General features: G+C 42.5%; 1 protein-coding gene across 8 annotated transcripts in view; it reads right to left on the bottom strand.

Annotated features, from left to right (window-relative positions):
• The window catches only part of LOC126355190 (protein retinal degeneration B), a 533,358-nt gene that overhangs the window by 223,839 nt on the left and 293,126 nt on the right, over positions 1 to 16,393 (bottom strand). For all 8 annotated transcript variants that reach the window (XR_007565476.1, XR_007565478.1, XM_050005465.1 and 5 more), the window contains one exon: positions 16,066 to 16,181. Coding sequence is in view for 6 of the 8 variants with exons in the window: in XM_050005465.1 (XP_049861422.1) it covers positions 16,066 to 16,143 (78 nt within the window). In the remaining 2 variants the exon portion in view is untranslated. The remainder of the gene's footprint in view (positions 1 to 16,065; positions 16,182 to 16,393) is intronic.

The raw sequence follows: 16,393 nt of genomic DNA, 5'->3' as shown, positions 1-16,393 counted from the left end.
TGCGGGGACATCATTATGCTTCTGATGAAGACGTTCAGAGAACTGTGAGACTGTGGTTGCGCACACAGTGTAGAGTTCTTTCGTGACGGCTTCAGAAAACTTCTTCATCGTTGGCAGAAATGTACCCAATTGGCTGGTGATTATGTGGAAAAATGAATATTGGTAATTGAAGATCACATACTAACGATTATTTCTGCGTTTCATTCATTAAAATATTCCCATCCAAACCCGATTAACGAAAGTGGAGACACTACTTTTCATTCAACCCCCGCAAATATCGACGCTCCAGGGAGCACAGCTTTCAGAATTGAGAACAAATAAAAATATGTTCGTTTGCAGGACGTTATTCTACGTTACACAGAGTAGATTAGTAAAATACAAAAGCCTGAAAATTACTACTGTAGTTTAGAAACTAATTCAAACATGTCGCCGGCCGCGGTGGTCTTGCGGTTCTAGGCGCGCAGTCCGGAGCCGTGCGACTGCTGCGGTCGCAGTTTCGAATCCTGCCCCGGGCATGGATGTGTGTGATGTCCTTAGGTTAGTTAGGTTTAAGTAGTTCTAAGTTCTAGGGGATCGATGACCACAGCAGTTGAGTCCCATAGTGCTCTGAGCCATTTGAACCAAACATGTCGATGGGACACGTTTATGCAGCTCCGTTGGGAAACGTTAACACATCATTTTGCATTGCCATTCTAAATGATACCCGAAGTCCAGAAAACTTTTAAACAACAGCAACTGGAAACGCAATCTAAAAATATTAGGGTGCAGGACAGTAAAAAATAGAACTTGTTAAAAAAACCTTTTGGAGCTAATAAATCTCAAGCAAAAATAATTAATTCTGTGAGTGCAACGACGGATAAGGGCATGGAACTGCTAAAAGTAAAGAACAAGAAAAATGTGGGTAGGTCTACTTTACTCCCATAGATGTAATAATTGGACTTATGACGATTCTACAATGGGAAACATTTTTTGTGTGCACAAATCGCACCGCAAACAATGATAAGCTATACAACTTGACGCAGACAAAAGTAGCCCTTGTAAGCATAAAGAAAATGCAGGGAAATTACAGAGACGAAGAGCTGAAATGGACTTAACATCTACTTACAGAGAAAAACACTTTTATAGAAGATGCTGAAAGTGACCCCTGCACGTTTAACACATTCAGGTACACCCGGCATAAAGTTTGGTTATTGATGGCAGCAACTTCACGCTTGATGTTGTCTTTCAGTTCTTGTATTGTGTGTTGATTTGGTTGGAAGACATGGCTCTTGAAGTGTTCCCACAGGAAGAAAATCACATACTGTTAGATCGGGGGAACGTGGCGGCCACAAATGTTAGCTGGCAGCTCGTTCCTCAGTAAATACGCCATGGATTCTTTCCAGGGGTACCTTAGACATGTGGCATGCTGCCCCCATCTTGCTGGAAGAAGCAGTATTGTCTTTCGTACTCTGTGACCTGAGCACAAAATGTCAAGAATTTCCATGTATGCAGCCGTGTTCAGAGTAGTACCAAAAAACACAGGTCAAATTTATGCGCGTCCTGTTACGGCCAGTACCTCGTGTTTTGTGAATTCTTATGTTCGGAGAGAAAAAACGATGCTTCATCACTCACGATTTAACGGAAAGGGTTTAACAAATCATCGTTGATATTATTCAAAAGCCACACGCAACAGTCTGAAAGTTTCTGACTCTCATCCTCCCGTACTTGCTGCACAACCGTTTAACGAGATGGCTTCAAATTAAGACTTTTCAATATCCGCTGACAACGACAACAACAACAACAACAACAACAACTACTACTACTACTACTACTACTACTACTACTTCTTCTTCTTCTTCTTCTTCTTCTTTGGTGCGCCTGTTGGGCCAGTTTACGTGTAGACATCTTTGGATTCTGAATAATTCTTCGGCAAATGTTTTCAATAACTTATGGTGTGCCAACCGAAGCAATTCTTCGTCTTTTTACATTTTGCACATACTAGGTGCTCCAATTTTTATACAGACTATGTATTGCTCATTTTGCTGGTAGTCCTCTATCCGGATAGGTGACCCCAAAAGTTTCGCGAGTTTCCTTAATGGAACCTGTTTTCACATATGCTTCCATAATTTCAATTCTTTATTCCATCGAGAAAGTCATTTCTCAGACCGCAGTGAGAACCGTCTACCTTCACTGAAGAAATAAACTGAAATAAAGACAGAAGAATCCTAACACAATAGATTATTGCATAAAACTGTCCATTGTTGTAGCTGTTTACACTGTTTCAGAAGTCGAAATATTGCGTTCACATTCAGATGGGAGGCGGGCAATTTTTAACTGCACCACAGGTACTTTAATAACCATGTTATAAGACTAAACAGGTCTAAACACGATAAATCTAACCTGTTGTTGTTGTCTTCAGTCCTGAGACTGGTTTGATGGAGCCCTCCATGCTACTCTGTCCTGTGCTAGCTTCTTCATCTCCCAGTACCTACTGCAACCTACATCCTTCTGAATCTGCTTAGTGTATTCATCTCTTGGTCTCCCTCTACGATTTTTACCCTCCACGCTGCCCTCCAATGCTAAATTTGTGATCCCTTGATGCCTCAGGACATGTCCTACCAACCGATCCCTTCTTCTAGTCAAGTTGTGCCACAAACTTCTCTCCTCCCCAATCCTGTTCAATACCTCCTCATTAGTTACGTGATCTATCCACCTTATCTTCAGCATTCTTCTGTAGCACCACGTTTCGAAAGCTTCTAGTCTTTCCTTGTCCAAACTAGTTATAGTCCATGTTTCACTTCAATACATGGCTACACTCCTAACAAATTAAAAAAAAAACCTAAAAGAAAACCGCGTAAAAGTGCCCCTACTGCATTTCTGCGTTTCCCAGAAGTTTCACACCTTAACAAGTCAATATGGCTGAGACATTCGTAGAGAAGCCAGTGTTTACCCTTTTCACTTTATTTTACGTTTGGGGTATAGGTGCACCAATGGTGTCAAGTAATATTATAGTTATTTTTAAACAAAAAATATAACCATGTTAATTATAAAACTTTAAATATTGTTTTAAAGAAATTACAGTTGTAACTGGAAATTTTCAGTATTTTCTTTTTTTTTAGGTGAAAGAAAATCATTTCTCGAAAACATACCTTCACCCTTACCTACTTCAGATTCTGAAGGCCGTTATTCCGAGATCGATGAGAGGATTTTGTCATTTCACAATTAAAAACCAAAGAAAAATCTGAAACGAAGAAGAACAATCGGATGCTCCTGCAGGCAAATTCGGTGTCCTGTTCAGCGAGTTTCCGATTCTGATGAAGACAATCCATCACAGCGTCTTAGAACTAATGACGCATCGAAGGTGAATACCGTAAAACGGTCGAATTAACTCGATGGGGAAGTGCAGTGACGAAGTAAGTGTTCTCTATCGCTTTCCTAAAGCAAATTGTGTAATGCAATTATTAGGAAACAAAAACAAAGCAAGACAAGTAAACAGAGGACTGCAAGACTGACGGCTATGCTTCGGAAAATAAATATTGGACGTAAGTACAGAGCATACTAACAAAGAAACAATATCAGAGATCTAAATAAAACAAAAAATATGATTAAAAAATCACAGGAAGGCTGCACCTGAAGACAATAAACCATCATACATCGACAAACGGCTGCTTTGAAGTCGAAGCTCTCATAGGGTTGTTGTACTGTGGTGGAGTCAAGGAAGTGGCAGGTGCTTTATAAAAGAGCTTCTTGACCAAAATATTGGAATAGAAATATTTTGGGCAACTGTGGTTGAAGCACGTTTCTGATTTTTAGTACGCTGTCTCTGGGTTTTGACAAAAACACTCTGGTGGAAAGAATTTTGAGTGACATTTTAGCAAACTGTTTGAGCACGTCATAAACTAAATGGAATGATTGTACGAACATTCAAAGTGTAGCACTATAGGCGAAAAACTGGGTGTGTTTAGAGGCCCGTGTCCATTTAAAATGTACAGGGTGTGTGAAAGTCACTTCCTAGTTTTACATATCCGTAAGTTTTGTGATTATTGATATTTATTAATGAACACTGATGAGTTTTGTTACAGGTTCTCTGAGAATACCTTGACCATCCATAGCATCGTCGTACGGTACACGACGAGATGGCGGGAAAATTGACTTTATAACAGCGCGCCCAGGTCGCTTCGCGGTTTGAAGTGTGGCAATCTGTAGCCCTTGTTCAGTGATGGTGGCCCTCATGCGACACTTGATGTCAAAACCACTAGGAATTGTCACATCAGGCAGTGAGGGACATATTCATGGGCAGTCCAGGTAAACCAACACGCCAGGCAGCTCGTGGAAGTGGAACCAGCAGGGAAGAAGTGCGTGCTGTGTTAGAAAAGGACCTGATTCGGAAACCCCATTGCGCTCAGGAGCTATCGTTGGAGGATTTAGACAGGTGGCTGAAATATGGGAAAATTACGCTGTCATCACATAACGACTGGCTGGGTTTGTTGAAGAATAGTATTTGGAGCGAAGAGGCGGTGTTTCACGTCGAGGGATTCGTCAATTGGCACAACTGTCATTACTAGGCAGAAGCAAGTCCAGGAATGAAAACTGAAGAATCAAAGTCGACCAAAATTGACAGTCTGGTGCGGTATGATCGCCGGTGTCTGACTGTTCCATTCATATTGAAAGATACCATATTGTCAGACACACGATGCTGAATGAATGTGTGTCGCCAATGATATCACAATGGGAAAATGTCGCGGATATCATTTTTCAGCAATACGGAGCACCACGTCATTTTACCTGCATCGTCCGTGACTGGCTGGACGAAAACTTTCCAGTACGTTGGCTGCGACGGCGAGGAGCCCACGAATGGCCGCCAGGAAGACCCGATCTCTCCCCTTGGGACTTCTTTTTGTTGGGTTGAACCAAGGAGTAGGTGTACCGAACAATTGGACGAATTACAGTAGAGGTTGTCGGTTGTTTTCTGCCCGCAGAAATCAGTTGATGACATTTCTACTAGATCTTTTGATAAAATATTGACTTCGATATTTTTGACAAGTAGTATCGATATTTTCACCGACATATTGATATCGAAATGACAATATCGTGGGGTGGTATAAAATAAAAATATTATACTTTTTCGCAATTTTCGATAAATATTTGAAGTTGTTGCTCTGAAATTGTAGTAGAACATAATTTTACTTTCACTGTGTGAACGGGTATTGTATTGTATTGTATTGTATTGTATTGTATTGTATTGAACTGGGGTCCTAGAAACGAAGGAGAGGCTTCGTCCCCGCCGGAGCCCACAACAGGCTACAGCAGTCCACCCACCCCACCGCCGCCCCACACTGAACTCGGGGTTATTGTGCGGTTCGGCTCGCAATGGATCTCTCCGGGAACGCCTCACACCAGACGAGTGTAACTCCAATGTTTGCGTGGTAGAGTAATTATGGTGTACGCGTTTGTAGAGAAATTGTTTTCGCAGTAATTGTCGACATGGTGTAACTGAGGGGAACCAGCCCGATTCCGCCGAGACAGATGGAAAACCGCCTTGAAAACCATCCACAGACTGGCCGGCACTCCGGACCTCGACACTAATCCGCCGGGGGGAATCATGCCGGGGACCGACACGCCTTCCCTGATAGCAATGCGTCAAGACCGCACAGCTAACATGGCGGGCGAAGTAGTCTTAGTATTTCTTGAGCTTTCATCACGCCCAGTCTTTCTCTTCGACTTTGTGAAGTAAGAATAGAGGGCACAAAGAAGTAGTCCGATTGCATTGAAAGGGGGTGGTGTCAATGGAATAACAAGATAGCCAATGTAAATAAATAGTACATCAGTCGCGTTAAAAACAAATTTTTAACGAAACTAGTGTACTATTTCTTCACATCGGCATTATTCAAGTACAAATGCTGAAACTGGTGACAAAATATAAATTACAAGAATGGTCTTTGAGGAGGGCAGAGACGTGTGAGGGGAAATGGAGACGTAATCGGCGCTACCAACAGAATCTGCGACATTTAACTTCACGCAATTTTGACAAAACTGCTACGTCGCTGGCGTTTGCAGACCCATCGATAAAAATAAGTGAAGTATTCCAGGGTTAATTCACAATTATATTGTGTGAGTACCAATCAGCTCATTTTTATAAGGCCTCGTATACTGTCTTGGAGAGCTCCATACAACATAATTCTCCCCACTTTCACCTTGCAGCTGTGGTTAATCAATAATCAGTTTAACAGCAACACACTGAATTTTTTGTAGTCTGCTTCACTTCCACAGAAGATTCCTTATCACGTAGCACATTGGCAGAATCTTATTTTCAAGATTTATTCAAGCGATTTCACAACAAGTGTCTGGCAGTCTATATGCGTCCGCAAGGTGGGTACTTACCCATCCCTTGCAATCTGGAGTAAGGAGTTTTATACATTGCAGCATTCTCTTTCACTTCTCATACACTTCATTTCTCTGGGATATAATATTTTTGTTTGTTATCTACAGCATTTACTAATTGTAGCATAACCAAAGCCCGGAACTTCGGAAGAATCCCTTTATAAATTCTTTAAAGCTATCTTCAATTTGAACGTGAATCTGTAGGATTGACATCTTTGTTATTGAACCCTGGCAGTTTTATATAGCTTTTCTCTGATTATTATTTTTTTTTTTTTTTTACAAATGCCTAATGGCCGAACAAAAGGCCTTTTGTTGCCCTTTCTATTGTTATTTATTTTAAAAACACAAGTACAGGCATAAAAGAGCTAACAGTATGCAAGAGTTATAATTATCGCTTGTGTTTACATTGCTTCTTATCGGATCATACTTCTTTCACAAACAACAACTAGTTCCGTAGATAAAACGTGGTTTTATTATTCTTCTGAATTTCTCTTTCTTTTGGTTATTGATCAAGAAGTCGTTGTGTAAGCCGAAATTCAGTGTTTCATTATGCTCTAAATTGTAAAGTTACATTAACACTTTCGGATCCGACGCGTTTTCTACTGATGGTAATATACTTCTGTGCAATATATGGAAGCAGTCAGTCAACTACGAAAATAAATATTTCATTTCTCAACATAGTAGCTCAACCAAACACAAAAATGCGCTTTACAAGACTACTGGGAAGAATATTTCTTTGCTTCCTACGGAACAGAAACATCGAGTCGAAAATAGTAATTTGCATTCGACTAATGTAAAGCTTTTATTGGAGCCAAACTACCTTTATGGAAACTACAGGATCCTCTATTAACGCTGTTTTTGTAGAAGTATACGGACGAATCTGCGCTCAGAGTTTGCGAAAATGTTTCTGTCTCCATCATACAAGATAAATGGGAGGCAAGAAAGATAAGAAAAGCGACTGAATGCCGTATTCCGGAGAAGCACTCTGTGCGCAACGATATATTGATTATCGCTGTTCTGTTGAATCTGGCGTTTTAAGGGTGTAGGAACGTTAGCTAAGCGGGTTCGGTCGGGGGACTAGCTACCTTCTCTACCATAAAAACTGAGTGTAGCTCTCACCGAAGAAATCTGAAAGATTTCGTGCGACAGCTGCACAAAACTGCTAAAGAAAAACGCCGAATAAACTGTCTTGGCGTAAGCTGTCGCCAGCCCACCGGTCGGCAAAGATGTAGAGCCAAGATCGATAGTGAGCACTGGATCAAGTGTGCCTATCACAAGAGAGGTCGGAGACTCGCATGCAACACGCGCCAACGACCTGTCGGCCGCAAGTATTTAGGCCGCCGCTGACCGAAGGATCTCTCTCACTACAGTCACTGATGCACTAACTCGCACTAGTCTGGCGTCTACCGATACTGTTGCAAGAGAACAATGGCTGAAGATCTTATACAACGACACGTAGATTCTGTTGAAGTTAAGTAGTAGCTATGTAGATTCTGTTGAAGTTAAGTAGTAGCTATGTAGATTCTGTTGAAGTTAAGTAGTAGCTATGTAGATTCTGTCGAAGTTAAGTAGCAGCTGTCTGTTCATGTACTCGTAAATAAAGAATCATGTTAACCCACATGTGCATTTGTGTTGTAGAAAGAGGATACCGGCCACCCATAACATCCTCTCACTTGCTTCCTGCGCTACAAGACTCTACAATGGCAACGAATATATACAGAAACTGTAGTGTTGGCAGGAGAGCCAACACCGTGTTACTAGAGGAGGCCGAAATACACGCGTTTAGCTCACGCAGGCTGGCGTGAGGAGGGAGCTATACTGACGTGGAACATGACAAGGAATGAGAATTCAGAAAGCGGACATAATTAGTTTGATACTTAACTTTAATCCATTAATGAGGAACATCGCTCTTGACGGTACATGATTCACAATATTTTCTGCCAGAAGACATATAGTAACTGAATATGGCGCCTTGCTAGGTAGTAGCAAATGACGTAGCTGAAGGCTATGCTAAACTGTCGTCTGCAAATGAGAGTGTACGTAGTCAGTGAACGAACCATCGCTAGCAAAGTCGGCTGTACAACTGGAGCGAGTGCTAGGGAGTCTATCCAGACTACACCTGCCGTGTGGCGGCGCTCGGTCTGCAATCACTGATAGTGGCGACACGCGGGTCCGACGTATACTAACGGACCGCGGCCGATTTACAGGCTACCACCTAGCAAGTGTGGTGTCTGGCGGTGACACCACAGAAACAAACAGAAAGTAAGAGAGGGGGGAAAAAAAACGCGTGCCGAGAAATCGAAAGGTGGCCGAATAGCATTCTGGTCGGACCACGGAAATTTTCTTGTCTGCCTTTAATCTAGCCTTAACTTCTCAATGATGTGAAGAATCACCAGAAACTACAAATGGTTCAGTTTCCGGGTCAAACTTGGAAAACCCGATACCGCGGTAAAATTAGTAGGGTAGGCTAAGGACAACTTACACTACGGCGTTGACTCTTACGAAATTATTATTTTAACTGCTGCAGTTTCATCCCGCAAACTTTCTTGTTGCCCAAAACCCAGTGACAAGGCAAATATTTATACTCGTAATAGCTAACTATAGCAGTCAACAATCCACGTTTGAGAATGTGTGGCCAATAAATGTATAGGCACAAGACCAATAAATGTATAGGCACAAGACCAATAAATGTATAGGTACAAGACCAATAAATGTATAGGCACAAGACCGTAAAAAGTCGCCTCTGACAGCTCTCATCGGGAACGATAGGCTGTGTTGACTCGGAGCTTAGAGATTCTGACAAACAACTCCACATATGCGCGCCCCATTCCATTAGCACAAGACGACTTGGGGCGCCGGCAGACACTGCTAAACAGACACGAGGTATAAACAACCACTTTTCACGAGCGCACAACTTCATCCAGCGCATAACGGCTTCCAACAGCTTCAGGAAATACCAGAAATTATGGAAGAGGTGAAGGGGCACTGCACAACCGGATGGCCCTTTTCGGCTTCATTGCAACCGAATTTGCAAATCTAAATATTGCTTGTCAACTACGGCATTCAGAAAGGCCGCGAAACTGGAACACGGTAATGAATTTACGAAACCCTTGCGAAGCAAGCATATGGGAAACCCGTAGTCCCACTATGTCTTTCGAAATAAAAGATTTCTGCAACGACACACTTTATCGCCGCGCGAGGTAGCCGTGCGGTCAGGGCGCTTTGCCACGGTTCGCGCGGCTCACCCCGTCGGAAGTTGGAGTCCTCCCTGCGGCATGGGTGTGTGTGTTGTCGTTAGTGTAAGTTAGTTTAAGTAGTATGTAAGCCTAGGGACCGATGACCTTAGCAGTTTGGTCCCACTTGACAACCCTACAATTTTTAGTGATTGGCTATCGGACTTGTCGCGAATACGAATAAACAGGCAAAACTACTAAAAGGAACCTATATACAGGCCTCCTTCATTCTAATTCCCCACCAGAATATCATCGGTATGTCCGGGATAATAAAAGTAACATCGATAGGTGTGCATATAAGGCATGTTACATATAAGTAGGAGCACCTATTAAAACGCCGTAGGTTGAAGAAGCGCTTTACGAAATCCCGAAGGTGGTCGCAACGCACTAACGTGAAGCCTTCAGTCGAATAGGAATAGGAATTTTTCACGTCTACTGAAACTCTGGCACGCGAGCTGCATCGTGCAAGGGAATAAGTCGGTGAAAGGATCTAGCTGACTGTGAGATTTATCAGGTCTCTATGGTTAGAGACAGTATGGAAAGACTCCGGTAGCAGGCTAGGGAGGTCAAATGAAGAAACGAGCTTCTGGGCTGGTACCTTGGTCTGATTTTTTTTTTTTTTTTGCTTCTTCCAGAGTTTACATGAAAATATCTAAGAGCACAGCCACAGGGTCGTAATTTCAACGAGCGTAGGACATAGCTGAAGCTTACTACATACTCAAATTATTAGAACAAATAGCCTGCCCGGCCTATCACTTTGCATTTAATCATGAAAAGGAGCCACTTTCTTATTGCTCAACTCGAACCCTCAGGTTCCGTCACACGTCACGCTGTGACAGTCGTAAGTGCATGGTAGACTAACTACTCACAGTCCAGACGTACGTACAGGCAGAACACAAGTCGCCCTTAGTGTGCAAGCTTAATTGAATAGATTATTTCATTCATGTAATGATCTGCTCTCGGTTGACGGACGCCAGAGACCCGTCTGTTGTTGAACTCTGCCCTAATCGTCAACTGGTCGCCTCTATACTGTGTTGGGGCTGTTTGCTTAGATATTTGCATTTTCACCCGCAATTCGTAATCAGCCAGCTTGTAATCAGCGATTTTCTTAATGCTGGCGACCTCATATTGGTCCGGCGAAAGCGTCAAGCATTGTACGTCTCCATCTAGGTTTCCAGGCTCTGCTTGTTAAAATTCTTACGCAGATGACTTGTTATGTTCTTTTTGTTGACAATGCATTCATGATTCGGTCGTTACAGCTGTTCACAAAACATTTTTACAGATTTTATAATTATACCAGAGAACTCGGTGATCTTGTACACAAAGGCTGAATGCAGCGTTGTTATATTAACGTAACTTACCAGGGACAGCGGAACTATTTGTCGAACTGGGTAGATTAACTTATGCGAACTCATGTTTTGCTTCTTTTTAGAAAAAATCAATAGATCAATTACTATTCATTGTTTCAATAAATTAAACGAGTGGCAAAGTTTGGAAGTTTATTTACTATTCATTTATTTGCTGTCATATGTATGGTTTGCCGTCCACTGACTATAGCAAACTGTGCCATATTTTACATCAAAAAGAAAAGTTCAGTATAATCTCACAACACAGTTTTAGCTGCTTCGTGAATTGTATCATAATAATTAATGGTCTACTTCGAGATACGCATTATAAATTGCTTATACCAAATTAAATTAAAACTACACTAGAGGACTACAAAAATGAATCCACGCATAAATCAAGGATCAACCAAAGCAAAACACGTTGAATCACATGATGCCAGAAAGAAATCTTAAAAACAAAAAAGGGAGTAAGAAATGTAGCGTAGCACTTAACATCGCTCACTACAATAGTGACATTGTGTAAACTAAAGAGCATTTGTCACTTCAAAATTGTGTGTCAGCCCCTGACAACCTGTTCGGCAATATTACCTAAAAACAAAAAAATTCTCCTCTTTCTATCACGTCTTTCCTGAAGCAGAGTAGCCTTGGGAAGCACTTGTACGCACCTATGCCTTATATGCCTCTTCATTGTTCGATTGTAATAGGTATTGGTTTCTGCAATCCCCTGAAGCATTTTTTTAACGAGATTCTTGCTTCATCGTTTGCCTCATCCAACAAAAAATTAATGGCATTGCACATAACCACAAGTGCCCGATTATGAAGAATTTCCTCAAAACCTTTGGTGCACGGGGACTACGGTGCACTGTCACGTAGTAAAAAAATAGCTGCGCCGAGTTGCCGCGCGGTTAAGGCTCCACGTTACGGGCTGCACGGCCCCTCCCGCCGGAGGATCGGTTCCTCCCTCGGGCATAGTTGTGTTGGTCCCTTAGGAATTCTCACACATTTGACATTCTGACAAAAAGATAGCAAGGAGAACGTCTTGAGCACGGAAGTCGGTAAATTACAAACGATTGAAGCAGCCGCCAATTCGTCACAAAGTGACGGAATCACCAGGAATTTAGTGTTAGATTACGTTTCTGCACTGATAGGACGTTATTTTGCGCGGGGTCTAGTACATTCCTCTCTAATCGCACATGTACTATAACTGTGCTGTGCTGTCCCCCTCGCGTGACTTAGTACTTACACACCATAAGCTCGGTCGTTAAAGAAAAAAAGAAAGTAGAAAGAAAGTAGTGTATGATAGATATAACATTCCTCTTATGACTGGGTATTGTGTGATGTCCTTAGGTTAGTTAGGTTTAAGTAGTTCCAAGTTCTAGAGGACTGATGACCATAGATGTTAAGTCCCTTAGTGCTCAGAGTCATTTTTAGAACAGATATAACAAACATCAAGAATGAAAATTACAAAACACTATACCAAATAAAAGATCGACAAGAAAGTAATGCATTTCGTTTGTAGTATTTTGGTTACAAGCAGTTTTTTTTTCTTTACAGTAGGCTCAACCATGTGTGATGAGGGTGTCATAAACGGTAAGGAACAGCATATGGTTATTTTACCTTTAACTTTATTCCTGATGGGGTTCCACTTCAGCTAGCGTATATGACTTCAGATACTGTTCGGCCCCCTTAATACACACATCAAAAAAAGCTTTGCACCTCCCCGGTTCCCAGAACTTCTGAAGATAGACGTTGACTGCGGATATTGAATCACAGACACAGTCCCTTTGATAGTTCAGAGATGTCACTAAGCCTGCCCAAAGACGTAAACAACAATCCATGAGCAGAGCCCATTAGAAGGAGGGGGTCCGACAGCCAATCACTTCCAGTCATTCCACCAGAAAGAAGGTACACGGCTCGTGTTGTCTGTCGTTCACCCATGCCTGGAAGGTTAATACTGTGGTTCCATCGCGTCCATTGTTACTGTATGCCACGAAGGACTCTCAGCAAGGGAAGTGACCAGGCGTCTCGGAGAGAACCAAAGCGATGTTGTTCGGGCGTGGAGGAGTTACAGAGAGACAGGAACTGTCGATGACATGCTTCGCTCAGGTTACGTTGATCTCTATTCCAATTTTCTGTACAGGTTCCGGAACTCTAGGAAACCGAGGTGATGCAAATCTTTTTTTTATGTATATAGAATCGTGTAGCTTTTCGGGTGCAACTACGTGCTGAGAGATGACAAGACGTATTTTGTGTCCGGAACTCATAACAAATCCTTCTCTGCCTTAACGTGGTAGAATTTCGATGTAATGCTCTTGAAATATGACTGCTTTTCCAGCAGTTTGCGACGGATTAGCTTATAGAAGCCGCAGATCGGAAGTGCCGTTAGAAAAACTGCCTTACAGCTAACGCCTGTTTCCGCAAGTCTGCTCATTTTTAGTTTTAACGCCGAAGCATTTGCACTTTGGCAGGCTTGCGTTAGTAACTTGAAAATCTATCAAGGCTCCAACATTACGCTTGTCCATAATTACTCTACGGACAGGTATATATGTTTACAAAAAGTGCCTGATTACGCATATTCCTGAAGTTCACAGTTCCGTGCGTGAACCCAACACGAAGACTTCAGTGTGCATCCAGACCAGCGTGGACTATCAGATTCCCAGAGTTCATTTGCACGATGCTTTGTTGCGGTGAAAAGAGTCAGTGGTAGAGTCGCTCGGATTGTTATAGCGAAATATAAATATCTGGGTGGGTGATTGGTCAACTAAAAATAGATTATCCAGCTACTCCAACGCAATAAACCTTCAGGATAAAACCTTTGAGAACTTGTGTCACTGCCGTCAGTTAAAATGGAGAGCAATTTATTTTATTTACTGCTGCTCTCTTTCCGGATCCATGAAGTGTGTAAAATGTGTATTTTGGTGATATGTTGATGATATTTTTATAGTTCGGCCTCATGGTTTGGATCGTCTGCGAGAGCTCCTACAACATCTGAACTCCATACACGAAAAACATAAAATTTACTATGGAGTTGGAGAAGGTCGATTGCCTGCCGTTTTTATACGTCTTGATGAGACGTAAGAGCGATGTCACACTGAGTCATTCAGTGTATAGAAAGCCCACTCACACAGACTTCTACTTGCAAGCCGCGTTGCCATCATCCGGCACAAACGATGGGTGTTTTGAAAATATTGATTCACCGAGCCCACGTCACCTCTGACCCCGATAATTTGCAAACGGAACTGGAGCACCTGCAGACAATATTTCTGAAGAATGAGTATTCGTCCCACCAAGTGGAGAGAGCGCTGCAGACCTGTAAACGACGGAGCAAAGAAGTGGAAGAGGCCTTTAAAACGACTGCCTATTTACCATATACTGATAATATATCAGCACAAATAAGCAGAATACTAAGATTAATATATAGTGAAAGCATTGTTTCACCCTCCTGCAAAAATTTCGTCACTGTTGGGATCTCTCAAAGACGACCTAGAGCTGCGCAAGGCAGGTGTTTACAGGATTCAGTGTGAATGAGGCAAATCTTACATAGGGCAAACAACGAGTACTGTGCATGATCGCGTTGTAGAACTTCAGCGACATATTCGCCTTCTTCAGCCTTGTAAGTCTGCCATCGCTGATCACTGTATTTCCACTGGTCATCTCATAATTACAGGGAGACAAAAATTGTGGCCCATACGTCTAACTTTTAGAGTTGTATTATTAATGAAGCCGTGGAAATACGACTGACAATGAGTCTCTCATTAATCGAGAGGGCATGGAATGCAATTGTTGAAAAACTTCGTGACCTCCGTAGCCGGCGTAGTTCTGTGATGCAACCGCAGGAAGGCAATCGAATTGATATGGAAGCGGCGAGTTTTCACCACGGGGGGCGCGCGGCACAGCACAATCGAACGCGCTCAAGTAGCGCAAGCGCAACGCCGAGTGAATCCACCGTGCATGTGCCGTCGGGGCCTTAAGTACCAGAGCTCAGTGCGTTTTCACCAGTATCACCTGAAGATGGCCAGAAGACTGCGCCGAAATACTGTGGCAGGAAGTTACAAACATCCGGCAGTTGTCCCGAAATTTTGCGGAACAATATGTGCGCCGGGAAAGTTTTAAATCCCGCAGCATATTTCCTGCTATATTTTGACGAGGCATTTGTTGATAATATTTAAATAATATGCAAGCTGATTTTTGAACGTCCTTAATATCATCTTGAAATATTTTTGTCTTTCGTCAGTTTCAGACTATAAGGCTAGACGAAAACGACTCCTTTACGCCTCGTAAACGTGCTTGTCATTTTTTTAAAAGTATAACTATATTTTGGTAGGGAGTTAATAAACTGTTTTATAATTTGAAGTGTTATTTGAAGAAAAGACAAGAATGTGGTGGTGTTTTTCCCCTAAGAACTGAGTCGTACGTTTTTCGCCTCCAGCCTAAGGTGCGCTAAGTACAGACTATGAAATAAAGCGCGTAACACTGCAGAGCAACTAAAACGTTACGATGAGTAGACAGCTATATTTTCACAGAAATTCTCAATATGAGCCAAAATTACATGTGACTGAACATTTTACGCACTTTACCTAAAACGAGCACGCGAGAACATCCAACAAAATCTTTCCGCGTTAAGAAACAATTTCTTTGTTAATCAGTTTTATTTGAGATGCACTAGCCTATTGGCTTCCATAATGGACAGAAGCGTAGGGGAAGACCAGTTTCATTGGAGCAGGGCTGTGAAAGTGAAAAGGGTGGGTGGGGGGGGGGGGGGTGAGAGGAGGGTTAACAGCTGGGCGACAAGAGAGAGGGATTTGGGGGATTGGCAGAGGAGTTAGAATGAGAAAGGGGGAAAGAGTTGGGCAAAATGTGAAAGAACGGAAGGGGAAGGATGTGAGTAGTAGTAGTAGTAGTAGTAGTAGTAGTAGTAGTAGATGACGATGATTATGATGACGATAATGATGACCACAAGGAGGAGAAACACGATGTGGAACAGGAGGAGGAATACCCAAAAAGCAGACGTAAAGGGAGGCACCACATGTGAATTAGGGCCACGGCAATAAAGATAACTAAAGGAAGCAGAATGACATGGTTGGGAAAGTGGTGAAGCGTGTCGCAGCGTAGGCGTGAGCACTCACCGCTATCATGAAGAGCTGTGCGATGCGGTACTCCTCGACGGTGAGGGGCAGCGGGATGCGGTACTCCTTAATGAGCATGGCAGCTGCTCCTCACCTCACGACGCATCAGGCCCTGCCTGCAACAAGGCAGAACACACCACTGTAGGCTACGGGACACACGGCAAACGCCAGAAACAGTATTTATGATAAAACACTGATGTAATGTTAATTAGACGGAGCAAGGTTTGTGAAAACTGCAACACACACAAGAAATGGCCCGAATGAATCCAACCTCAAACAACGTTTTAAACAGTGCGTCAGGTGTCACGAGTACACCAACATTGTATGA

This window comes from Schistocerca gregaria, chromosome 1 (genome assembly GCF_023897955.1).
Source record: "Schistocerca gregaria isolate iqSchGreg1 chromosome 1, iqSchGreg1.2, whole genome shotgun sequence".
NCBI lineage: Eukaryota > Metazoa > Arthropoda > Insecta > Orthoptera > Acrididae > Schistocerca > Schistocerca gregaria.
The sequence above is the reverse complement of the archived record's forward strand: the minus strand, read 5'-3'. Positions and strand labels throughout refer to the sequence as shown.